Source organism: Monodon monoceros, unplaced genomic scaffold, assembly GCF_005190385.1.
Source record: "Monodon monoceros isolate NGI ecotype Baffin Bay Population unplaced genomic scaffold, NGI_Narwhal_1 Super_Scaffold_2, whole genome shotgun sequence".
NCBI lineage: Eukaryota > Metazoa > Chordata > Mammalia > Artiodactyla > Monodontidae > Monodon > Monodon monoceros.
In genome coordinates, this window is record NW_021703776.1 from 30,074,704 (window position 1) to 30,099,122 (window position 24,419).

At 38.8% G+C, this 24,419-nt stretch overlaps 1 protein-coding gene across 2 annotated transcripts in view; it reads left to right on the plus strand.

Annotated features, from left to right (window-relative positions):
- The window catches only part of IGF2BP3 (insulin like growth factor 2 mRNA binding protein 3), a 142,000-nt gene that overhangs the window by 17,294 nt on the left and 100,287 nt on the right, over nt 1-24,419 (plus strand). For both annotated transcript variants that reach the window (XM_029233836.1, XM_029233837.1), the window contains exon 3: nt 22,039-22,087. In XM_029233836.1, coding sequence (XP_029089669.1) covers nt 22,039-22,087 — 49 coding nt within the window. The remainder of the gene's footprint in view (nt 1-22,038; nt 22,088-24,419) is intronic.

Genomic DNA, 24,419 nt, shown 5'->3' on the forward strand with positions numbered 1-24,419 from the left:
TCTTTATCCATTCATCTATCATTGGACATTTAGGTTGTTTCCATGTCCTGACTATTGTAAACTGTGCTGCAATGAACATTGGGGTGCATGTGTCCTTTTGAATTATGGTTTTCTCAGGGTATATGCCCAGTAGTGGGATTGCTGGGTCATATGGTAGTTCTATTTTTAGTTTTTAAGGAACCTCCATACTGTTCTCCATAGTGGCTGTATCAATTTACATTCCCACCAACAGTGCAAGAGGGTTCCCTTTTCTCCACACCCTCTCCAGCATTTAGTGTTTCTAGATTTTTTTTTTTCTTCTTGTTTCTAGATTTTTTGATGATGGCCATTCTGACAGGTGTGAGGTGATACCTCATTGTAGTTTTGATTTACGTTTCTCTAATAGTGATGTTGAACAGCTTTTCATGTGCTTCTTGGCCATCTGTATGTCTTCTTTGGAGAAATGTCTATTTAGGTCTTCTGCCCATTTTTGGATTGGGTTGTTTGTTTTTTTGATATTGAGCTCCGTGAGCTGTTTGTATATTTTGGAGATTAATCCTTTGTCAGTTGCTTCGTCTGCAAATATTTTCTCCCATTGCGAGGGTTGTCTTTTCATCTTGTTTATGGTCTCCTTTGCTGTGCAAAAGCTTTTAAGTTTCATTAGGGCCCATTTGTTTATTTTTGTTTTTATTTCCATTACTCTAGGAGGTGGTCAAAAAAGAACTTTTTGTGGTTTATGTCAAAGAGTGTTTTTCCTATGTTTTCCTCTCAGAGTTTTATAGTGTCCCATCTTACATTTAGGTCTTTAATCCATTTGGAGTTTATTTTTGTTTATGGTGTTAGGTGGTGTTCTAATTTCATTCTTTTATATGTAGCTGTCCAGTTTTCCCAGCACCACTTATTGAAGAGGCTGTCTTTTCTCCATTGTATGTTCTTGCCTCCTTTGTCATAAATTAGGTGACCATATGTGCGTGGGTTTATCTCTGGGCTTTCTATCCTGTACCATTGATCTATATTTCTTGTTTTGTACCAATACCATACAATTCCATTTAAAAAAAAGGCAAGTAAAAAAAAAATCTGCAAAGTGCACTAAAGCAAAGCACAGTAAAACAAACAAACAAAAATCCATTGGTCTTTCTTGCATTTTTATCCCGAAGTATTGGGAAACTGTCAAAGTTCAAGGTGGTAGATATTTTTGCTGAAATTCTGATTTTTACTTAAAAGCTTAAATTCAGTCATTGGCAACAAATGCTGTTAGTTTTTCTTGAATTAACTGGTTGATGTTCTCTTTTGAGAAAATGTCCACCAGACATTCAATCTTAAATAACCACAGTTAGTGTATAGCTCTTTCAAGTAAAAATGGCGCTCTGTGAAATGTGGCTGGTTCACTCTTGCACAGTGCTTTTTCTGCAGACAACCATATTAGGCAGCCCAAGTGCTTCATGTGTACTGCCCTTCTCTTCACATAGATATTAACAGGATGTGTACTCAAGGGTTATTTAAGAAAATTAATAATTTTTACTGTTTCATTAAGGACATTTAAAATGAATTAACTTTTACTGCAAGTGCCGGTGAAGAATACAATGATTATGAGTACCACAGGTTAGTGCCATGGCCTTGATTCACGCCAAGGTGCCAGCCAGTTTACCCACCATTGTTTTCGCACCATCAGGGCAAATGTTGACACGGTGAAAGACACAAATAACATCTTAGTAGTATTATAGAAATAGTTTTGACTTCTTGTACCTCTTTGAAAATGTCTCAGGGACCCCCCCCCCGCCCCCAACCAGGAGTCCACATGCTGTATATTGGGAATTGCTCCTCTACAGTAATGTGATGTTTGAAATTATTTGGATTAGGTATTCCTCTGAATGTGTATTTACATCATAACACAACAGATGGCAAGATCAACTGAGGATTTTATTCAACTCCATGGCATGTTAGCCTTGAGAGGGAATTTTACACAAGTCAGTTTGTGAAAAACAGGTGTGGGAAGAGAAAAAAAATGGAAAAAAAAAATAAGAAACTAAACACAAAAGAGAAATCTAGGTGTATAAGAGACAAATAGTTAGGGAGCATTTCAACGTGCATGAGCAAAATGAAGTGAGTTTGGGCGTTTGGGCAGCCACAGTTAGGCTTTAAGTTCCTCAAACCAAAGTGAACCCTACATGATGAGTACAAGTCTTGCCTAAGAAAATGAATGGCCTTCAGTACCTTCAGTATGATAACCTTTGGTTATTCCTAGAATGTTAGAGAAAACTAACTAGAATCTAAGAGCACCATCAGACAGTTTACATGTTTTGAGGCTGGAAGCTTGTGCTGATTCATTGTATTTGTAAGGATGACCAAGTAAAGAGTCAAGCCTCTGACACATTTCAGCCAGCTTTCCTTGCCCTATGTAAGTTAGTTAAATTTAGAAAATAACTAGTTTTGTTCCTATCGCAGGAGTAGTTTTCTTCTCTCAGGCAATGATTTTTTTAAAAAATTTAATTAATTTATTTTTGGCTGCGTTGGGTCTTTGTTGCTGCACGTGGGCTTTCTCCGCGTGTGGGGGATACTCTTTGTTGTGGTGCTCAAGCTTCTCATTGTGGTGGCTTCTCTTGTTTCGGAGCACAGGCTCTAGGCGTGCGGGCTTCAGTAGTTGTGGCGCGCAGGCTCAGTAGTTGTGGCTCACGGGCTCTAGAGCGCAGGCTTTGTAGCTGTGGTGCATGGGCTTAGTTGCTCTGCGGCATGTGGGATCTTCCCAGACCAGGGCTCGAACCTGTGTCCCCTGCATTGGCAGGTGGATTCTTAACCACTGCACCACCAGGGAAGCCCCTAGGCAATGATTCTTTTCTTTTCAAGAATTAAATACAACAATGACCTTTCAAGGTATTTCACAAGTCTTTTCTATTTCTTATATTTTTATTGGTTTGAGAAAGCTTGGTAGCTTGCCATTAAGTTTTCTTTTTTAAATGGCTTTGTTTTGCTGATCTTGGCAGTTTTTAAATGATCCATTCAACAAATTGTTGAGTGTTTATTACATTCCAGCTACTGCTTTAGGTTCTTGGGAGACAGAAGTGAACAGAAGACAAGAACTTGCTCTCGTGAAGCTTAGGGTCTAGGACTGCGCTGCCCACTAGGGCAGCCACTGGCCACATGTGGCTATCAAGCAGTCAGAATGTGGCTAGTCCAAACTGAGATGTCTATGTGTAAAATACACACTGGATTTTGAAGACTTGGTTCAAAAAGAGAATATAAAATATCTCATGGATATTATAATTTAACTATTTATAGGTAAATTATAATGTAATATAATGTATATTTTCAGTTTGTGGAAAAACAGGTGTGGGAAGGGAAAAATAACAACTGGAAAAAATGTTCCTGTTTAATCTTAGATCTGTTGGTGAGTGGTATGCACACTAAAATCAAATGTATCTTAAACTATTTTTCTTTGAGATACTGTATTGTATACAGAACACCCACAAGAATCGCGCAAAACTTGTTTTTTCTATGGTAGTTTAAAAAGCTGGAAGATTAAAAAAAAAAAACCATAGTATACATGGCAAAGTTTAAACCATTAGAATGATTGAAATGATCTTTTTCTCCTTCCCCAAATGCACCCACTTTGTAGTTTCTTGTGGTTTTGTTGTTGTTGGGGAGGAGACTTGTATACATACACAAGAATCTACGATCGCATACTTTTTAGAAAAGTATAGTTTAGTTCTGCCCCTTACCATTTTGAAGTTTTAAAGAACAGTTTTAAAGGTGCTTTGGAAGCTGGGAGGGGGGAAAATCGTGATAATATAGTATGTTCAATACTATTAAAATAGTGGAGTGTTGAGTTAGGAGTAAAGTATATTTACTCATATCTGGGCTGCAGATTCATTAAAGCTTGTTTAAATGTGTTTGTTATGAATAGAATATTAACAGTATGTTACGTTTCATTATTAGTACTTGTTATAGATGATTCTAATTTTCTGAAAACTCCAGCATGTGGTTTTACCCCATCATCAGTTACGGAACGAAGAAATGTGTTGTGCAATGTTAAACCAAAAATTAGAAAAGAACAAAAAACCCACCAAACCTCTGAAAAACCTCAGAGTAGTCCTTTTAAATAGCATGTACATAATGTATTAGATTAACTGGAACTAGTTCAGTGCTCTAAATTTAATTCTGATTTTTTTCCCCCCAACTTTTTTGTTTGTAAAAATTTCTTTAAAAATCTTTAAAACCTTTAATTTTACTTTTAATACTTTAGTTTTTTTCTTCTTTTAAAATGGTGTTCTTAAACTGCTTTTTTGGATTCCCAAACGGCTGTTTATTTTTAAAGTTAGGGTTTTTCCAGAGAAAACTTATTATAATACTCTGGAAAATACTGAAACTGATTTGCAAGTGAAAAGATAATAGTTCAGGATTTTAAAGAAGGAAATTATTTTTAGTTTTTAAACTGTTAATATAAATATTTTAAAGTGAAGTTACATTAATAAATTTTTCACAAATGAAATAATGGTGTGTTTTAATTCCAAATGGAAGTCTAAGACATATAGTGAACATCAGTCTGGCTGATTCTGAATTTATAGACTTGTTTAATAGGTCTTAAATAAACTACATAATTAAATGTTACTAAGCATCTCAGAATTACAGCTAGTAATTCATTACTGCATAATATATCCAAGATTAGTTGTCTTGAATTTTAAACAATTTATTAAGTTTATTTTAAAATATTACTGTTTATACTGTATAAATATGTAGATCTGACACGTTTTAGTTTTGTGTATGTTAGCTTTTCATATGGTTATTAGTATTTAACTTTTTCAAAAGTTTTAAATTTTATTAATTTAAATTTTAACTTTAATTGATGTTATTAAATTAAAATTTCACTAAACTTCTGAATGGTTTGGTCAGATATAAAATTCTAGTTAGCTAGTTTCATTGTAATTTTTAATTTGGTTTAAATACTGCCACTCTAAATCTCTATATTTATCAAAGGACTAGATGGATATTTTTATAACATCAGAATACCTAAAACAAATATTTAACTTTTGATTAAATTTGAAACACTAAAACCTTTTAGAATCTGGAACTGGTCTCAGCAAAGTCTGAGTTTGTGTATGTATATTTCTTGTTATTCCAATAATGAAGAAAACACAAAAAATGCTAAGAATTGAGATATTTGAAAATAAAGTTTTAAATTACTGATTGCGCAAAACTTAAAAATTTCCAAGATGCCTTTAATCCAGAGCCAATTGATAATAAATCTTCTTCAAGAGATTGCATTTTAAAACTTCTGTGGCTCATTTTCAGTTTTGTTTTCTTTCAACTTATCTGTTGAGTCCTGCCAATGACCAGTGTGCCCAGGTGCCAGAGAGACAGGAAAGCGTTAACTTAAAATTTTGAAAGAGATTAACATTTTATTTATTTACTTTTAAATTTATTTTATTTATTTATTTTTGGCTGCGTTGGGTCTTCATTGCTCTGTGCGGGCTTTCTCTAGTTGCGGCGAGCGGGGGCTACTCTTCGTTGTGGTGCACAGGCTTCTCATTGCGGTGGCTTCTCTTGTGGCTCACGGGTTCTAGAGCGCAGGCTCAGTAGTTGTGGTGCACGGGCCTAGTTGCTCCACGGCATGTGGGTTCTTCCCGGACCAGGTCTCGAACCCGAGTCCCCTGCATCGGCAGGCGGACTCTTAACCACTGCGCCACCAGGGAAGCCCACGATTAACATTTTATAGTAATCTTATTAAATTAAGAAAGCAAATTTATAAGAATGATGGGGCTTCCCTGGTGGCTAAAATGTTAATCGTGGGCTTCCCTGGTGGCGCAGTGGTTGAGAGTCCGCCTGCCGATGCAGGGGACACGGGTTCGTGCCCCGGTCCGGGAAGATGCCACATGCCGCGGAGCAGCTGGGCCCGTGAGCCATGGCCGCTGAGCCTGTGCGTCTGGAGCCTGTGCTCCGCAACGGGAGAGGCCACAGCAGTGAGAGGCCCGCATACCGCAAAAAAAAAAAAAAAAAAAGAATGATATGTACATTAACATTTTTAGCTATTGTCGTAATTGGCAGTAACTTTAAATGCATAGCTGGGCTGAGTTTTTCAGACGGTCTGCTTAGGTAATTTGCGGTTTCTGGAAGACATGAGAGCTGTTAAGATTCTGAAATTATATATATCTATATATAGAGAGAGATATATTTAATCTACAGAATTTTAAGGTATGTGTGTTATAAGTAAATCAGATCTGGTTCTGGTTGGTTGTTTTGAAGCTATTTGTTTGACCTCGTAACTGTTATGACTCTGAATTTATAGGCTTCTTGGAAAGATAGACCAAGCTGCATATATAGTATTTTTCCTGTTGCTTTTTATGCTTGTATGAGAATGAAGATAGAAATCTGTAGCTAGTTTTAAAAATTTACCCACTACATATTTAAAGCGTTCCCAAGTCCCCAAATACCTAAAGTTATAAACATAGGAGTAAATATTTTAATGACGTCCAGCAGATAAATCTATAGGGAAGGTATTTACGATCCTGAATACTTGTAACTTTTTTGTTTTTTGGTCTCACCGTGGGGGCTTGTGGGATCTTAGTCCCTCCACCAGGGGTTGAACCCAGGCCCTCGGCAGTGAGAGCTCAGAGTCCTAAGCACTGCAATGCCAGGGAATTCCCTGTAACTGATACTCTTACGTTTAAGATGTGTTCCGGATTTCATCATCAGTAGAACATGCTAAATGTAGGTGTATGTGTATGATGTAGAACCTCTTAGAAAAAAACGTTAAAACTTTGACCTAGGTCTTTCCCCAGCCCTTCTGAAGCCTGTGTTAAAAACAACAACAAAAACAAAAAACGAGATATGTGAACAGATGGTGGTGAGAGGTGTGTCAGATTCCGGGTGTGCTGCCCCCTGGTGGACGATCTGTCACTATCGCCTAGGTTTTTGCACTTGTTTTTACAAGTCGGTCTTTAGGCAATTAATTAAAGTGCTTGGCTGTTTAACATGTTCTTAAGTGTTTTGAAAATGCATAAGTTTTTATTTCAACATTTTTACAAGGTGTTAAAGTCTAAAGGCCAGCCCACTAAAATTTAATGTCCTGTACAGATTGTTAATGACAGATTCCGATGGTTTTTCTGATAGTAAAGCTTTCAAAAGGGTTACAACATTTTGGAAGGGGGGCAGAAAGGGCCGTTTTAAACTCTTGGTGTCTGTGTTACAGAGAAAGCCTGAGGGCAGGTAGATGAGTTCCAGATACACTTGAGGGTAATTACTCTGCAAAGGTGAGAGCCTTTTATACCTTTTGGTGCTCAGTGTACTCTCTCCTTCTGGCTTATGTTAAACTTTTTGGCCAATCATATCTATATAATAAATATGACCAGGAGTTTCTTCCTTTGAGAGACTTGTGTCCTCCATGGGCATGGAGATGTTAGTCATAATGTGTTTTTGTGTATAATGATAGTGCAAGGTTATCTGCAAAGTCTAGTATGGTTATATCTTGGAAGAAAAGAGTTGAGTTGCCCTGGATGAGGAATGTCAGAGATATTTGGATTAAACTTATATATCTTTGTTTTCTTGCTACATGACAAACCATTATATATAAAATAAACAACAGGTCCTACTGTATAGCACAGGGAACTATATTCAATATTTTGTAATACCCTATAATAAAAAGAATATAAAAATAATATGTATAACTGAATCACTTTGCTGTACACCAAAAGCTAACAACAGTGTAAATCAACTATACTTCAATTAAAAAAAAAAACTCGAGGGCTTCCCTGGTGGCGCAGTGGTTGAGAGTCCGCCGATGCAGGGGACACGGGTTCGTGCCCTGGTCCGGGAAGATCCCACATGCCACAGAGCGGCTAGGCCAGTGAGCCATGGCCGCTGAGCCTGCGTGTCCGGAGCCTGTGCTCCACAATGGGAGAGCCTATAACAGTGAGAGGCCCGCGTACCGCAAAACAACAACAACAAAGCCCGGGGCTTCCCTGGTGGCGCAGTGGCTGAGAGTCCACCTGCCGATGCGGGGGACACGGGTTCGTGCCCCGGTCCGGGAGGATCCCACGTGCCGTGGAGCGGCTGGGCCCGTGAGCCATGGCCACTGGGCCTGCGCGTCTGGAGCCTGTGCTTCGCAACGGGAGAGGCCACAACAGTGAGAGGCCCACATACCGCAAAAAAAAAAAAAAAAAAAACACCCCAAATCAGAAAAATAAATTCTTCAATTACATAAAACAGAATTTTCATACTGATTCTCTTGCAAGCAATAACAATTGTTATTTTATTTGCTTGATTATACAAAATATTAAAATTAGAAATATAAAAAAAATTAGTAATATAAACCATGTGAATTGTATAACTCTACTTCTTGGAAACAAGAAGGCATCTAAACTTCATTGTTCAAACTGTCAGGTGTACTGGGATTGTTGTAGTTGCTAAAGTTGATGAGAAGATTATATAACTTGATAATGACCAACTGCAACTTTCTCACTTAAAAAAGCAAAACAAACAAAAAAACAAACCCAAGGATTTGTCTTGGATAAGGACCACGTCCAGGTATCAGTAATATGAAATAAAACATTAATATAGAGATATCCCTATGTTCAAAATACAGCACTTTTAAAAATTGACTCCTCTTAAAACACCTCTTCTTGCAGATATAGCTTACTTAGTGATGGGGACTTTTATGTGGAAAATAAATATTACATATAAAATGTTGTATGATCCTGATATTACTTTGATAAATGGAAATAAAATTCAATCAGTTTTCCCTTTGAGTAACAAGTATACTACATTTTAGATCAGCTCTGTCCGGTTGAAAGATGTGAACTATGTATATGTAATTTAAACTTTTCTAGTAGCCACAGGTAGACTTAAAAAATAGCAGGTGAAATTAATATTTTATACAACCTAGTCTAGAACTTTAAATTTTTTAACATGTGATCAGTATAAAAATTGAGAAATCTTATTATACTCCTATTTTTGTACTGTCTTTAAAATCTGTTACATATGTTACAGTCACAGAACAATTCAGTTTGGACTGGGCTAGCCACACTTCAAGTGCTCAGTAGCCTCATGTGACCAGTGAATATTCCATTGGATAGAGCAGTTTTAAGATACACAGCTTGTGGGACTTCCCTGGTGGCACAGTGGTTAAGAATCCACCTGCTAATGCAGAGGACACTGGTTTGAGCCCTGGTCTGGGGAGATCCCACATGCCGCAGAGCAGTTGAGCCTGTGAGCCACAACTACTGAGCCCTCATGCCACAACTACTGAAGCCCATGCGCCTAGAGCCCGTGCTCTGCAACAAAGAGAAGCCACTGCAATGAGAAGCCTGCAGACTGCAATGAAGAGTAGCCCCTGCTCGCCACAACTAGAGAAAGCCTGCCTGCAGCAGCGAAGACCCAATGCAGCCATAAATAAATAAGTTTATTAAAAAAAAGATACACAGCTTGTAAAATCACTTGTTAAAAAATATGATGGGGCTTCCCTGGTGGCGCAGTGGTTGAGAGTCCGCCTGCAGATGCAGGGGACACGGGTTCGTGCCCTGGTCCGGGAAGATCCCACATGCTGCAGAGCGGCTGGGCCCATGAGCCATGGCCGCTGAGCTTGCGCGTCCGGAGCCTGTGCTCCACAACGGGAGAGGCCACAACAGTGAGAGGCCCGCATACTGAAAAAAAAAAAAAAAAAAAAAAAAAAAGAGAAAAAAAATATGATGAGTCTTGCTGGGAAAAAATGTAATGGTATTTATAAAATTAGTTTAACTGTGGGAAAACGGGAATGATTATTTTTCAGTTTGACTCAAACGTATTAGAGGTTTTGTATCTTAGTACTTCATTCCTTTGTGACCACCCTAATTTTCAAGGAATATATATGTATTTGCTATATTGTGTTAATGTTACACTTTTTTAAAAATAAATTTTATTTATTTAGGCTGTGCTGGGTCTTCGTTGCTGCACGTGGGCCCTCTCTAGTTGCGGTGAGTGGGGACCACTCCTTGTTGCACTGCACGGGCCTCTCATCGCGGTGGCCTCTCTCATTGTGGAGCACGGGCTCTAGGCATGCGGGCTTCAGTAGTTGCAGCATGCAGGCTCGGTAGTTGTGGCTCACGGGCTCAGCTGCTACACGGCATGTGGGATCTTCCCGGACCAGGGATTGAACCCGTGTCCCCTGCATTGGCAGACGGATTCTCAACCACTGCGCCACCAGGGAAGCCCTGCACTTTTGAAAGAGTCATACAGGCACTGGGTCTTTTATTTAAATAGACACTGTCCCTGATGTTCAACTACATGCATTTCTGTGCTTGGTTGAAGTACTTGTGTTGACTTTTCTGGTTAAAGACACATTTTCAGATTCTCAGTGTGAAGACTAGAGAAATCTTTTGGTTATTCAGGAATCAAGGGTCAGTTTGTGTCCTATTAATTCAACTATTATTTTTCAAAGTGATCTGTCATCTTGCCTTGCACATATCCTAATGACGGTCAAGAACTTTATATTCCTCCGTTGAAGGGACATATAGTCTCCTACAAGAAAAAGAGACAGCAGTGTATATTTGCAGGCATTAGTAATAAGAACAGCACATAAAAGAACATTCAGCCTTTCCTGGACTCTACCAAGTTTCCATCCGTACTACGCTTAGGGCTGTCAGACTGTTCTACATACACGCAGGTGATAGTGTGCACCTTTAAAAGATAAATACCTCTGTTTTCCCTAGTGGGACATGGATATTATTCCCATGAAGATGTGGGAGCTGAGGAATGACAGAAAAATCACCTTAGATTCTCACTTAGAACTGTTGTGTTAAAAGAGTCTTTTGTTTCTTTATTCCTTGTTGAAGCATTGTTGAGTAATTGCCTGTTAGGAACCAGGAAATCTGCTAAGCACGGCAGTATACAATAGTCAATAAGGTAGAAATGACTTGGCCTTCATGGGGCTTGCCCTGTTAAATAGACCTCAGTGGCCACCAAACTTAAGTGTGTGTGAAACCACATTTCCCTGCCCCATCCCCAGAGACTCTGATCTAGGAGGTCTGTATTAGGGCCTGGGTATTTTCATTTTAAGTAAGCCGTCCTGGTGATTCTAATGTAGATGCTCCTTAGACCACCCTTGGAATGACATCTCTTTGTTTTTTAATTTTATTGAAGTATAGTTAATTTACAATGTTGTGTTAATTTTTGCTGTACAGCAAAGTGATTCAGTTATACATAAATATATTCTTTTTCGTATTTTTCATTATGGTTTATCACAGGATACTGAATATAGTTCCCAGTGCTATACAACAGGACCTTGTTGTTTATCCATCCTATGTATAATAGTTTGCATCTGCTAATCCCAACCTCCCAACTTTCCCTCCCCCACCCCTTTCCCCCTTAGGAACCACAAGTCTGTTCTCTATATTTGTGAGTCTGTTTTTGATATTTTATTTATTTATTTATTTTTGGCTGGGTTGGTTCTTTGTTGTGCGAGGGCTTTTTCTAGTTGCGGTGAGCGGGGGCTACTCTTGGTTGCAGTGCGCGGGCTTCTCATTGCTGTGGCTTCTCTTGTTGCGGAGTGCGGGCTCTAGGTGCGTGAGCTTCAGTAGTTGTGGCACGCGGGCTCAGTAATTGTGGCTCGCGGGCTCTAGAGCTCAGGCTCAGTAGTTGTGGCGCACGGGCTTAGTTGCTCCGCGGCATGTGGGATCTTCCCCGACCAGGGCTCGAGCCCTATGTCGCCTGCATTGGCCAGCGGATTCTTAACCACTGCGCCACTTAGGGAAGTTTTGGGAGCGCAGTCTTAACCACCGGACCACCAGGGAAGTCCCCGGTGTGATGAGTTTTGAAAGCTATATATACCTGTGAAAGTACACCCACTATCAAGATGTGGAATACTTCTATCCTTGATGTAATACATATACATGTATGTGTGTGTGTATATATATATATATATATATATATATGTGTGTGTTTTGCAGGGGTACTTTTTTTTTTTCCTTTGAGCTTATCCCTTTTACCTGGACATTTGGGTTCTTCCCAGTTTTACCTGTTTACAAACTTAGAGCTAAGTTGTTGGGTTTTTTTTTTTGCGGTACGCGGGCCTCTCACTGTTGTGGCCTCTCCCGTTGCGGAGCACAGGCTCCGGATGCGCAGGCTCAGCGGCCATGGCTCACGGGCCCAGCCGCCTCGCAGCATGTGGGATCCTCCCAGACCGGGGCACGAACCCGTGTCCCCCGCATCGGCAGGTGGACTCTTCAACCACTGCGCCACCAGGGAAGCCCTATAGCTAAGTTTTTGAGTCGGTTGCAGCTTTATCTAGAGAGACACTGTAAGGAGGAGAATGCTTGAGAGGCTGCATTTCTAGTCTGAGGATTTGATAAGAGACTGCCGAGTCAGTCATGAGGCAGGGTTATGCCAGTTGACACTTATCACCAGCAATCTGAAATGCATCATTTCCCCAGGTATTCATCTACTTGGAGTATTCTGCTTTAAAAAAAAAAAAATTGAGGTTGCCCTTTTAAGGAGCTAATTTTTAACTGTATAAAAGAAGCAAGGATAGATATAATTACAGTATTGAATATTGCAATTAGTACAAGTAATTGTATTGAATTTGGCCAGGTTGAACTTCCTCTTTGGGCATAGTTTGTGTTGGTTGGGCACAGCTTAGAATGAAAATCTGCCGCCGGTTCAGAGTGCCTGCAAGTGACAGGTTGAAGAGGCCAGGCCATACTGCTCTGAGTCCAGAGGCTTGTCTTTTTATTTGAAAATGACCAGTACACATATGGACCATGTGTCCCAGCTCTTTGCATAAGAGATCAAGGCAAAGAGGAAAATGTTAGAAGTTAAGTTAGACTTGGTTTTCTCTTCCTGCCTTCAGCTGGTATTAGCTGTGTTAGATCATGATCCAAGCCTCGGCCTCTTTATATCTGTGAAGTGGGAAAGTGGTCATTCTCTTGATTTGTATAAGTGATAGTAGAAAGAAAGAAAGGAGGGATGGCCTTTTGGGAGAAACAAGATAAAGAAAATGAACATTTAGGACTTATAGGTGGTTTGGATGGAAGGTTGCAAGTCTGTACACTTGTATGTCTTGCACTGCGACGTAGCATGAAATGACTAGCTTTAAGGGCCTAGGTGCCAGTGTATACAATTTTCATAATATCTTGAGGCAGTTGAATTAGCTGAGTTTCCAGCATAGTTGACTTTCTTGGTATTCATATGTAACCATGTCCATTTAATGTCAATATTGAGTTTTAGTATGTGAATTGATTGTACGGTTTAAAGCTGTGGAGCAAAGTGAAAATTTTGCTTGAGATTGGCATATCTTTGACCTTTGGGTTTAACACGCAACCTGTAATTTTTCTGAAGATTTTTTGATAATGGTTACGTTATTGGTTGGATTATAAGTGAAATCAGTAAGATGGAATATAGTTAGGAGGATAGACTGTGGAGGCAGAATGCCAAGAGCTAGATTCTGACCCTGCCACTCAGTAGCAGGGTATGTTTGGGCAAGATAAACTTGCGCTTTTGTCTTCGAATCTATAAAATGCTGACTGGGAGGGTTACATGAGATAACAGACATTGTCTTAGGCAGTTTGGGCTGCTGTAATAAAATACCATAGACTGGATGGCTTAACAGATGTTTATTTCTCACAATTCTGGAGGCTGGGAAGTCCAAGGTCAAGGTGCACACAGATTCTTTGGGTTCTTGCTGAGGGCCCCGTTCTTGGCTTATATAGACAGATGCCTTCTTGCTGTGAGGTCACATAATCTTTCCTCAGTGTGTGCAGTGAACAGAGCCCTGGTCTCTCTTCTTAGAAAAACAGTAATCCCATTATGGGGGCTCCATGCTTATGTCCTCACATTAGCCTAAACACTTCTCAGAGTCCCCATCTCCTAACAGCATCACATTGGGGGATAGGGCTGCAACATATGAATTTTTTTGGGGGGGCATAAACATTCAGTCCATAACAGACATAAAGCATTTTCTTGTTTATATTATTATTTATACCTGTCAAGCTTTAATGTGGAAAAAAGATGTAAATATCAAAGACTTTTGGCAAAAACTTAGTAACCTAAAATTTGAATTGAAAATAACAGTTGGCCCTCCATATCCATGGGTTCTGCATCTGTGGATTCAACCCACTGTAGATGAAAAATAATTGGGGAAAAAAATCCAGAAAGTTCCATAGAGCAAAACTTGAATTTGCCTTTTGGGGGCAACTGTTTACATCTCATTTATATTGTATTTACACCTATTTACATAGCATCTACATTGCATTAGGTATTATAAGTAATCTAGAGATGATTTAAAGTATATGGGGGCTTCCCTGGTGGTGCAGTGGTTGAGAATCTGCCTGCCAATGCAGGGGACATGGGTTTGAGCCCTGGTCCGGGAAGATCCCACATGCCGCGGAGCAACTAAGCCCGTGCACAACTACTGAGCCTGTGCTCTAGAGCCCGTGAGTCACAACTGCTGAAGCCCACGCGCCTAGAGCCCGTGCTGTGCAACAAGAGAAGCCACTGCAATGAGAAGCCCGCGCACTGCAACGAAGAGTAGCCCCGCTCATCTCAACTAGAGAAAGCCCACGTGCAGCAACGAAGACCCAACGCAGCCAAAAATAAAATAAATAAATTAAATAAATTTAAATAAATAAATAAGTAAAGTATATGGGATACTATCCATTTTATATAAGGCACTTGAGCATCCGTGGATTTTGGTATCTGAGGGGCTTCTGGAACTAATCCCCTGTGAATTTGGAAGGATGACTGTAATCACCATGGACACATGGTTTATTTCTCTTTCGAACAAAATGGGTATTGTCTAGCTCTGGCCTAGGAGTGATGACCAGCCCTATAACAGCACCCAGGTTGTGTCTCGTTGTATTATTTCTGACTAAAAGGAACCGGTGCTCCATGTAGATGAAACTGGTTGCAGATGGGGGCAGGAAGTGTACAAGTTGAACCTGGATTATCATAACAGAAGGCAAAAAAGCTCTCAAAGATTGCTGGAGTCATTTCAAAAGATACAGGATCAGTGTGAAGAGGCCTCCACTGATTAGCCAAAGATGGGGCAATTTGAGCATTAAAAGGAATTAATGCAGCAGGTTGATACACACAAAGTATTTGTGGATCCATGATGTTACTGAAAAAAATAAGCATTTGGTCATCTTTGGACAATGCCAGGGGACCAACTCATCATTCTGAAAAGTTTGAAACAATAATGTCTTTGAACTCCTGAAAGAAGACATTGAAATGAGGATTTGCATGAAGCTGGTTTATTTTGGAGATGGTTTCATCTCCAAATGAGGGAATGGGGAGAGTGAAATGGGGGTTTAGGACAAGCCAATGAAGGGCACTTTATTGAGGTTGCCATAAGGAAATAGGACCTTTGAGAAATGTACAGAATGCTTCCCAGGTGGAAGACTGGGACATTTATCTACTGGCTCGCAGCGTTCTCCTCTGTAAATTACAGGTTGTCTTGAGGGTTTCATCTCTCCTCTGTTTCTGGGCTGTTCTTTCTTTTTTTTAATTCTCCCTTTTGACAAAGGGTGTTTATTTTTTAAACATCTTTATTGGAGTGTAATTGCTTTACAATAATGTGTTAGTTTCTGCTTTATAACAAACTGAATCAGCTATACATATACATATATCCCCATATCTTTTCCTCTTGCACCTCCCTCTCACCCTCCCTATCCCACCCCTCTAGGTGGTCACAAAGCACTGAGCTGATCTCCCTGTGCTATGCAGCTGCTTCCCACTAGCTATCTATTTGACATTTGGTAGTGTATATATGTCCATGCCACTCTCTCACTTCTTCCCAGCTTACCCTTCCCCCTCCCCGTGTCCTCAAGTCCATTCTCTATGTCTGCATCTTTATTCCTGTTCTGACCCTAGGTTCTTCAGAACCTTTTTTCTTTTTAAGATTCCATATATATGTGTTAGCATATGGTATTTGTTTTTCTCTTTCTGACTTCACTCTGTATGACAGACTCTAGGTCCATCCACCTCACTACAAATAACTCAATTTCGTTTCTTTTTATGGCTCAGTAATATTCCATTGTATACACGTGCCACATCTTCTTTATCCATTCATCTGTCGATGGACATTTAGGTTGCTTCCGTGTCCTGGATATTGTAAATAGAGCTGCAGTGAGCATTGTGGTACATGACTCTTTTTAAATTATGGTTTTCTCAGGATATATGCCCAGCAGTGGGATTGCTGGGTTGTATGGTAGTTCTATTTTTAGTTTTTTAAGGAACCTCCATACTGTTCTCCATAGTGGCTGTATCAATTTACATTCTTCTGGGCTGTTCTTGAACTCTTCTGAGGCTTTGGTGAAAAATCTGAGGTGAAACAGAGATGCCTAAGGGTGTGCTTAGGGGTGGAAGGAGGCGGGACAACTTCACTGTGCTTGGGACTGTCTCCCACAGCTGTGAATGAAATCAGAGGTGAGCAGGGGGATGTGATGAGCAGCACAAAACCATCTGCAGAAGGGAAAGAAAATACTTACCCTGCCTTTACTATACTTACTGTGGTTCAGTGTATCCAAATATGTGATAAAGGAAAGTTGTTCTTTATGGAAGAACTCCAGCTAAATTAAAAAATACGGGGCTTCCCTGGGGGCGCAGTGGTTAAGAATCCACCTGCCAATGTAGGGTACACGGATTCAAGCCCTGGTCCGGGAAGATCCCACATGCCGCGGAGCAACTAAGCCCGTGCGCCACAACTACTGAGCCTGTGCTCTAGAGTCCACGAACCACAAGTACTGAGCCCTTGTGCCACAACTACTGAAGCCTGCGCACCTAGAGCCCCTGCTCCGCAACAAGAGAAGCCACAGCGATGAGAAGCCTGCGCACCGCAGCAAAGAATAGCTCCCGTTCACCGCAACTAGAGAAAGCCCGCGCAGCAGCAAAGACCCAGCGCAGCTATAAACAAACAAACAAATAAATTCATTAAAAAAATATGGACGGCGTGATACAATGAGGAAATACATTTTCAACCTTTATGAAACAGTGGATTTAGGCAGTGATCATTAGTGATTGCAACATCACAGGTAGACAACCAGGGATAATGTATCTTTTCATGGAAGTGTAAAACCTCCCCTGTGATAGTTTATTGTCTCTCCCTAAACAAACAACAGCAAAAAACAAGTCAAATTTTCAGATCTAATTACCACTTTTATAGGGGTCAGAGTAACATCATAATAAACACCACCATGGGAGTGTAAGTAGCAAAATCCAGGCAGTGAGAAACCAGGAGACAAATGACAGGTTTGGGATATTTTTATTCTCCAAATAAGTTGTAAGGATAGAAAGGGAAACATGTAGCTTATGAGGCTAGAGTCATACTGAAGCATGTGCAGTGTATGGCTCTTTTTTGATACTGATTGAACAAACTTAAAAAAAATTTTTTTAAATGGGGAAATGTAAACTAACTAGATATTCAGTATGAAGTTTTTATCCATTTTTAAGGACATAATAGTATTTTGTCTACTTAAAGAGTCGTTTGAAAGAAGATGCTAATATAAAAGACATGAGAATGACAAAAATTGAGGGTGATGGTTACTTTCTAGGAGGCAGGCATTAGGGTGAGGGAAGAGCATGGTAGCTTCAATTGTCTTGTTCTGATTTGGTGAGGTGGGTTCATATATGTTTTATGCTTTGTAATGTAAAGATATTACACATCATTGTATATCAAATTCAACATAGCAAACAATTATTTAAAATGACACAAAGAGGATGCAATGGGTAAAACCCAGAATGAGTAATTGCACAGGATTTATTACCTGGACCTCCAAATAAATAGCAAGAAAACAGAGTGAAGGGGAACTCTTATATCCAAGAGACCTAAGAGATGTTGACTCTACACATGTGGGCATATTGTTGGGATCTTGATATGAACAGACCAACTATATAAAAAGATAGTTATTAAGCAGTTGGAAATAAACAGAGTGTGGGTATTTGTTCTCAAGGAATTTTTGTTAATCACTTTTAGAAGCAATAATGGTGATATAGTTAATTTTAAACAAAAAAGATCCTTTTGTCAGTATTTACAGATGTACTGTAGCGTGACAGGCCATGTAAGTGGGACTTGTTGGTACAGGTGTGAGTATAGATAAACAAGATCAGGTGATCATACTTGGTAACTGATACAGGCATATGGAGGTTGATACGATTTTTCTACTTTGGTGTCCATTTGAAAACTTCTGTAAAATCAATTTAAGTCAGTTCCATTTATTACTAAAACTTTTGAAGATGCCCTTAGGAGTCTATATGAGCTTTATTGGCTTTTTATCCTGTAATTAAACCAGCTTTTAATAAATAATGAGGGACTTCCCTGATGGCACAGTGGTTAAGAATCCGCTTGCCAGTGCTGGGGACACGGGTTCGATCCCTGGTTCGGGAGGATCCTACATGCCTCGGAGCAACTAAGCCGGTGTGCCACGACTACTGAGCCTGTGCTCTAGAGCCCACAAGCCACGATTACTGAACCTGAGTGCTGCTTCTATCGAAGCCCGTGTGCCACAACTACTGAAGCCCACACGCCTAGAGCCCGTGCTCCGTAACAAAAGAAGCCACTGCAATGAGAAGCCCACGCACCGCAATGAAGAGTAGCCCCCGCTCGCCGCAGCTAGAGAAAGCCTGCACACAGCAAGGAAGACCCAGTGCAGCCCAATAAAAAAAGAGTACTGAATTTTATTGCAACTATTTCAGGCACAGTAAGCATTTTTTAAAGGTTAAATGAGAGCTTAAACTTTACCTCATTTTTCCCTCTCGGGGGGAAAACCCTTAAATTCTATATGATTAACTTATAAGTAGATTGTGTGGAAGTTTTCTTTTAAAATAGCACAAGAGATTAAATCGGCATTTTCCTGTTTTTGTTCTCAAACTTCAGTGTAGCTATTGTTCTTCTCACTCCCCCATGAGCTGTAATAAAATCATGTTAGTTTTTGGATGGTGGATCCATGAGTCTTGTGTTTTCTTCCCCTTCTATATGTTATAACAAATGTTAATTTAACTATCAATTGAGTGCTTCTCAGGTGCCACACACTGTTCCAGACTCTGAATGCAACAGTGAACAAGACAGCCTAATGAGTCCCTGTTGTTACAGGGTGTGATCCTTGTTACTACGTAAGTGTGTTTTAGGAGGAGGTGAAACACCAACTTATTTTGCTGATAGTTAAGTTGAACTTTAATGAGTGGGTAATCACACTGGAAAACAGTATCCGTTTTCTTGACTCTTAAGTATTTAGCATCAAACCCAAATATAACCAACCTATTTCTAAAAGCTCAGATGGGAGATGGGAGCTAAGAATACAGGCGATAGTGTTTTTTTGTTTTTTTTAAATTAATTAATTTATTTTTGGCTGTGTTGGGTCTTTGTTGCTGCGCGCGGGCTTTTTCTAGTTGGGGCAAGCGGGGGCTACTCTTCATTGTCGTGCGCGGGCTTCTCATCGCGGTGGCTTCTCTTGTTGCGGAAGAAGGGCTCTAGGGGCTCGGGCTTCAGAGTTGTGGTGCACGGGCTTAGTTGCTCCGAGGCATGTGAGGTCTTCCTGGACCAGGGATCAAACCTGTGTCCCCTGTATTGGAAGGCGGATTCTTAACCTCTGCGCCATCAGGGAAGTCCAGGTGATAGTGTTTTAACTGTGTATAGCCAACTTGATTAGTACAGCTGAGTGGGGTCGTTTTTCTCAAGTACCTTCTGGGTCAGAGGTTTGTGTTTATGTACTAGATGAGAATTCATGCCTTTGCTTGGACTTTTTTAATGCTGGGCCTTTTGGCTCTTGTAGTGATAAGAGTGGACCATGGGGAGAGGAGCTAGAGGTGAAACTGCAGAGTTTAAGATTAGTTACTGGGTAAGTGGGAAAGAACACTGCTAGATGTCAAAACACTAACTGTATGAAAATAATCCTGGTATTTGTCTAAAATGAAACACGAGAGAATCAGATAATGGAAAAGGGACAGCCATTTAAGGGAAATAATTATTCTGGAGTAACTTCTAATAAGTAAATGGGTGTCAGATGCACATTTTGAAGAATGTGTGGGGAAAACATGGCTAATGGATTACTTCTAATGTACAAAAAATAGTATCCTATTTAAAGAAGTTCTTGGGAACCCTGTGAAGTAGGTATTTGTTGTTTTAATAATGAATAATTACCTGCTTGGTGACCATAACTCTCTATGTACACTTCTGTGTGTGCTTTTGGGAAAATTTTTTGGTAATATATATATACCCAGAAAAATGAGTCCAGTAGAGATGAATACTTAGTTTCTTAACATTGTGCTGTAATTTATTACTGTGTCAGATGCTTGATTATTAGTACTTGCAATGTATAGTAAATAATTCTTACTTCCTTGGTTACCCAGGGTAAGTATTTACACAGTGTGAGTAACTTTTCTGCTACCTAAAGCAATACATGGCAGATTTGAAATCTGTGTTTTAGGAATGTTTTTATTAGGGTATATTTTTTAAGGTAAATATAAAACTTACACAAAAGCAGAGATACAGTACACATCCTGCAGCTTTAACACTTATTAGCACATGAGTTTTTTTTTAGCACATGAGTTATTTTTGAAACAAATCCCAGAATAACATGTGTAAATTCTAAGACTATGTGGTGTTTGAAAATTTTTTCTTAAATTGTCATTCTGTCACTATCTCTTTGATATATTGCCCTTGGTGATTGTGCTTTGTTTCACTGTCTCATAAAAATAATGTAAAAATGATTTTTCCTTCATTGTCTATTTTATCATTATAAACAGGATGTACCTGAGTTTGTTAATCTATATGTTCTTTAGAGTTCCATAAGGGATAGGCAGTGTCTGTGGCATTTATTTGTTGTTAAGGCTTTGGGGTGAATGGGAGAGAGACAAAGGAGTAGGCTGTGAATGTAGTCCCAGCTGGTGTTTTGCTGTGGTACTTAAAAGTGGATCGTTTGACCCAGCAAAGGAAATTAACTATAGTTCTAGAAGTTAAAAAATTATTTCACTTGAGATGTCATGCCCAATTGTTAGTCTCTCTCTTTTTTTAAAATAGCTAGTTGACTGTAAATTCCTTTCCTTCTAAGAGTGTGACTGGTATGTGGTATCCGTAGTACAATCTCACATAATTCATGTTCCTTCCTTCCTTCCTTCCACCCTCCCTCTCTTCTTCTGCTCCCTCCCTCTGATAGTATTGAGGAGGGGATAGAAGAAGAGGGATGTATATTACAATAGATTTTATTATTATATAAAATACATATTGTGTTTTATATACATAGCATATGTATAGGTATATGTGTAGGCATTTGAACTAAGGTAGGGGATTTTTAATGTTTTTTGTGCCATGGACTCCTTTGGCAGCCTGAAAAGTATGGACCTCTTAAGGTATTTTTAAGTGCATAAAATAAAACACATGGGATTATAAAGGAAATTATTTTGAAATAAAGTTAGAATAATGTTAAAGCTTGTAGTAGCATGTGTTTCTTAACATAATAAGGAAAAGTTCTAGCAACACAGCTAACTTTCACAGTAGTGATTATACATGATATTTAAAGATCTGCAACAACGTAAGTGATATGAAAATACCTGATTTACTTTAATGTCAAAAGTACAAGTCATGTAATTCTACTGTTGTTTGATGCCAACATCCATAATTGAAGGTGGTGCTAAATTTCAGTTAGGGGATAGTGAAAATAAACATGTGATTTCCCCCATACCCCACCCCTGCTATCCAAGTTCCTTGAATTCTGTCCATGGACCCCTTGGCTGTGATCTCAGATTAAGAACATCTGGACTAAGGCTTTGTTTGTGTTCTGGGATGCTTACTTTGAGGCTAAAGGGTTTGAACTTAGAATATAGTCATCAGATGAAATGTTTTTCAAACAATGTATCTGCCAATTTTAGTGGCTTTTAGAATAAGCCATAACAATCCAATGATGCTAGATTTCCAAATGGTCTCAGTATGCATATTGTGATAACTTTGTCTCCTTTTTCCTTCTTGGGCTGCCTTTTCTTATTATATATTAATTTGTAATTAATATAAAGTATTTTAAGTAGTTTCTAAGCATCCATGTTGGCTATTAATATCTTCTGCATTTACTTTTTTTTTTTTTTCTTTTAAAAAACATTTTAATTCTTCTGCAGGATTCGGAAACTTCAGATACGAAATATCCCGCCTCATTTACAGTGGGAGGTAAGAATTTCTATATTTAAAACTAAGATTTTAGTATCTAAGCCTATTGGTAGTTTTTCCAAAGGTTTTTCTCCTTCCAACTCATGGATGTGCTAGAACACACATGGTTCTTCTCTTTTATGGTCTGTGTCTTGCATTGGGCTTTGCTTTGTAAGAGTATACTATATCTTTGAAAACAATCTGCTCTTTGAGATATTTAAAGTTGAAGTAAGTTCTGGGGTAACTGCGTAAACTTGCTCATTCAATCACATCCCACAGAATCTTGTTTGAGATCTTTCTGATGAGTTTTGCTAATTGTATTTAAATATGAAGTTCCCTCCTTGGCAATGTTTTAAAGAGCAAATACTGCTATTTATGCTTTATTTTAAAATGTTACTATGCTTTCTTTTGCTCACATGGTGGCACTGTAGTAATTGTATATAAACACAAACCTTTTAGCACAATTGAATAGCCTGTGTCAGCAATTTCCAAACCATGTTGATGATGTCATGGTGAGAATTTGAGACCCCAGTAGTTGAAAAGATAAAAGGAAATGTCTGTTGACTCTTCCAGATGATGGACCTGAAAATTCTTAAAAGCTACTTTGGAGAGGGTGGTGCAGGGAAAACTGCTCAGCTTTTGTGTATTTTTAATATAAAAATCAAGAGTAGCTAGCTTTGTGTGTTTCACATTAGTGTTCTAAAATGACATTTGAAGAGTCACTAAACCAGAACCTTCATCAAAATGCAAAGAATGGTTAAAAGGTTTCTTTGGTGGTGAGTTTAGGAAAGCTGGCCTGAGGTCTCATTCTCCAAGGTCCCAGTTGGTAACAAATCACTTATGCTCAGAATATTTTACAGCACATTTATTTTCAGAACAATGTTATTGAATTTAGTCTTTGTAGGACTTGGTTTTTTGGTCTATGTTGAATATTTTTCAAGTTATATAATGTATACGTTTGTAGATAGAAACAGTGACATTAGATTAAACTCAGTGCATTTTCTTGTTTTAGTTTAACATTTGTTTAGGAAATTCAGTATCTTGGAGGATGAGTCCCTGAATCAAGTGTCATGGTATCAAGATTACTGGTTTAATCCCCTTTTTTATTTATGTGTTTTTTTTAATTGGAGTATAGTTGATTTACAATGTGTTAGTTTCAGGTGTACAGCAAAGTGATTCAAATTTTATATACATATATATACACATATATATATTGGGTTGGCCAAAAAGTTCATTCTGGTTTTTCCATAACCTCTCATGGGAAAACCTGAATGAATTTTTTGGCCAACCCAACATATACATATATTCTTTTTCAGATTCTTTTCCATTATGCGTTATTACAAGATATTGAATATAATTCCCTGTGCTCTACAGTAGGTCCTTGTTATTTATTTATAGTAGCATGTGCATGTTAATTGATCCCTTCATTTTAACATGGGCTGTGTTAAATATGATTTTCTACTTGGGAACTATATCTAGTGTAATGTAGCTTTCAATGAAAGAGTCAAATGGTGGCAGCCAATTTTAAGTAAGTGAATTGTTAGTGTAGTAGCATATCAGCTATAGGCAAGTGGTAGTTTCCTTATAATTCATTCATAGTATCTCTTCAAATTTAGATTGCAGTGGCTTCTTGAGCATTGTTGATTCTAGTTTTGGTGGCTTCTCAAGATTTTAGTTCATTGCATTCTTCTTCATTCTGGGTAAAATTTTAATCTATGAGAATAAATCTTTATTTGCCACATCTAACTTTTTTTTTAAATTTCATTTTACCCTCCCCCATAGTCCTTTGAGGTAAGGTGAAGTTGGTGACATTATCTCCATTTTCAAATGGGCAAATACGGGCCCACAGGGTTCAAAGAATTAAGTAAGAACAGATACTGAATTTAAAGAGGCGTGGAACTAGACTTTGAAACTCTTGACCTTTGACCCCTTTACAGTTTAAAGGATGGTTTGAAATACTAATTGACAAAAACTATTGAGGGCTTGTTAGGAGTAGGATGAACTATTGGGATATTTCCTTTCTTTGAAGGCTTGAATGACCACCATCTGTTATTTCCTTTTTGAGGAGTCACTTTGTGTAACATTTTATCTGTACACACTGAGCCTGCTGGTTGTCTTGTGCCAAAGCCTTATAGAAGGTGATAATTTTGCAGTTATATGTCTGGACTCCCTTTATAATGGAAAAATTAGACTTTGAATCCACGAATTAATCTTAGAATCACTGAAAATGTAATGATCAGACATTACGTGCCTCCTGATTTGACGCGATAGGAAATACATAGCAACATAGATGAAAAATTCTTGTCAAAAAAATAGAGGTTTGACTGGATTCAATTTCAGTCTGACTTTGAGT